Here is a 2,828-nt window from a genome sequence, read left to right as displayed (position 1 = left end):
AATTTAAAAGGCCAAATTTTGTTAAAAATTACATATTAAAAGGCCAAATTTTGCTAAAAATAGAAACGCACACATTTATAATAAAAGTAAAAACAAAAAACAAAAAAAAAAACAAGTAGCTATTGTTTTTGTGGTCTAATGCGTCTCGTAGACTCCTCGGGTAGACGCCTAAATAAACGTGATAAGACGCATCACATCATCCAGCTACTGACACTGGAAGCGCCTCGAAGACGCATCCGAAGCAGCCTTTAGGGGCATGGCTCTGACAATGGAAGCGTCTCTCAGACGCATAGCAAGCAGCCTTTAGGGGCTTTAAAAGCTGACATCGGAAGCGTCTGTCAGACGCATAGGAAGCAGCTGATAGGGGCAACCAAAAGCTGACATCGGAAGCGTCTGTTAGACGCATAGGAAGCAGCTGATAGGGGCAACCAAAAGCTGAAACGGGAAGCGTCTGGTAGACGCATAGGAAGCAGCCGATAGGGCATCCAGCTCTGACAATGGAAGCGTCTCGTTAGACGCATAGGAAGCGTTTCCAGAGACGCATAAAAAGTAGTGCCCAGCCAGACGCAACAAATTCAGCCGGACGCAAGCTACAGTGGATGCGTCACTTAGGCGCCTTCGAAGCAGCAGATTTCTCTGCCCCAATCATTGAAACATTCTTGCCACGTGTCAATCATCTACTGGCGGACGCATTAGATGGCGGATGCCCTATTCCAAAGAGGCATGAGCTGGCTAATTTGGTGGTCAACCAATTTTCTTGGCTAGATTCGTAATTTTCCCTTTATAATTTCATATACTGCATGTTATAAGTTTTTTTTAATCTGAAGCGTGGACGTGAAAAACTAAAAACAGTTATAAAATAACTAGCCTCTCTAAAAAAAACAGAAATATATTTTTATTTCGTCAGTTATCATGTAAAAACTGTCATCTTCACTTCCTCTTCTCATAACTGCACACACACACCCTTACAATGGCAGCGGACGGAGGTCACTGGTTTTCAATATTAGCGACAATTATAGTACCACTGGCGACAGTTATAATACTCTTTACCCCAGCCTGCAGTGGAACGATCACACACACAGTGGGTGACTCCATTTGGTCGATCCCACAAACCGAAGGCTTTTATAACAAGTGGGCGTCTTCTCGGCTTTTTCGTCCAGGAGACATTCTCTGTATGTGTTAATTACTTATAATTCAATTCACTTAAACAAACCGCTTTAAGTTGAATAGAATAATTACTTGCAGATTTCGAATTTGATCGAGATTTATACCACGTGATGCGGGTTCAGAATTGGGAGTACCAGATGTGCGAGACCAACATTGTAATTCCGTGGGAGGTTTACCGTGACGGGAAGGCGTGGGTTACTTTACCAGAGGAGGGTTATTATACTTACATATGCAATGTGTTGGACTATTGTTCCTTAGGGTTAAGATTTGAGTTAAAGGTTAACAAGAGCGATTCCCCTTGAGGAGGCTAGTTGACGTTTGTTTCATTGTTTTTTAAGGTTTGTTTATGAACATGATGGATGTTATTCTACCAATGTAATTGGGTGTTTGGATTTTCGTTAGTTATGTTTCGTACAGCTAATTTGCTTTTCTATTTTTCTAGCATAGATATACTAGAGAGAGAGACTTAACTAAAGCATTCAAAATTCCAACATTTTGGTTATGAATTACAACATTTACCATTGTGGGTGTTGCCTTAAACCCTTAATGACCATAAACTAATTTGCTAAAATGGACTTTTTCACCCTAACTAATTTGTTAATTCGAATAAGGTGCATTTTTCAAAACATTGTATACGATTCGAATTTCGAAAACATGATGATAAAATCATAGTTATTAAAGGTGTTAGGCGCATTCAAGGCGCATAGGCCTCGCCTGAGCCTAGGTGCAAGAAAAGCAACAGCCTGAGAAAAGAAAAACGCACGATGAAAAAGAAAATGAAAAATATATCATGTATTTTTTCAAAAAAAAAAAAAAAAAACAAAAGTTTTTAATAAAAAACAAACATTATTAGAAAAATAATAATATTCTTTAAATAAAATAAACAAAAGCTATTACATAATATTTAATATCTTATATTTTGTACCAAAAGTTCTAAAATATTTAGTGTACTTGTGTATAAAAGTAGTTTGCATTAGATAAAAGTAGAAACCTAGCTAGAATTTTGCCGGAATTTAAAGCGTAATTGTCTCGTCTCGCTTGAAAAATGGGTCTAGACACAAGAGACTGTGCCTTTTAATAACTACGGATAAGATAATGCCTTATCAAAATGCAATCTCCGATACCCTTTAATGATCAGTGTAATTTTGAAGGTATTCAAACAAATCCATCCATTATATTATAGTGTAAACACAATTTATAGACTTATCATTGTTTTTATAGTGTTTGGATTAGCTTATTTAAATTGTTTTTGTGTGTTAAGAAGTTAAAAATGATAAGTTAGTATTTGTAACTTATAACTTATCACTTATATAAGTTAATAAATTGTTTTTGATAAGGAATCCCAAACACCCCAGAGTATAACGAGAACACCTCTGGTTCTGATAGGAAAAACGAAGAAGATGCAAAGAGTGAAAAGTAAAAACCTATTTGAACTTATTTATTTTAAAATATTAATCTGATAAAAGTACATAATCATCTACACACATCACTTTACACATGGTACAAGGTATTGTGTTTTACGTTTGTTCACACTTTTATATTATTGGATGTTTTTACTTAGTTTTGTTTCCAATTTATATATAAGTTAATAAATTGTTTTTGATAAGGAATCCCAAACACCCCAGAGTATAACGAGAACACCTCTGATTCTGATAGGAAAA

General features: G+C 36.0%; 1 protein-coding gene across 1 annotated transcript; it reads left to right on the top strand.

Annotated features, from left to right (window-relative positions):
• The first annotated feature begins 912 nt into the window (after positions 1 to 912).
• Positions 913 to 1,480, top strand: LOC110939492 (stellacyanin). Its single transcript, XM_022181071.2, has 2 exons — positions 913 to 1,172; positions 1,246 to 1,480. The coding sequence occupies exons 1-2, from the start codon at positions 971 to 973 to the stop codon at positions 1,467 to 1,469; spliced, it is 426 nt and encodes a 141-aa protein (XP_022036763.1). The 5' UTR covers positions 913 to 970; the 3' UTR covers positions 1,470 to 1,480.
• The last annotated feature ends 1,348 nt before the right edge of the window (positions 1,481 to 2,828 follow it).

This window comes from Helianthus annuus, chromosome 14 (genome assembly GCF_002127325.2).
Source record: "Helianthus annuus cultivar XRQ/B chromosome 14, HanXRQr2.0-SUNRISE, whole genome shotgun sequence".
Classification (NCBI taxonomy): domain Eukaryota; kingdom Viridiplantae; phylum Streptophyta; class Magnoliopsida; order Asterales; family Asteraceae; genus Helianthus; species Helianthus annuus.
This window is presented reverse-complemented; position numbering and strand designations above follow the sequence as displayed.

Excerpts from the sequence above, each read along its gene's own strand:
- LOC110939492 (XM_022181071.2), top strand. The coding sequence starts at position 971 with ATGGCAGCGGACGGAGGTCACTGGTTTTCAATATTAGCGACAATTATA. Across the intron at positions 1,173-1,245 it reads TCGTCCAGGAGACATTCTCT|ATTTCGAATTTGATCGAGAT; the intron begins GTATGTGTTAAT and ends AATTACTTGCAG.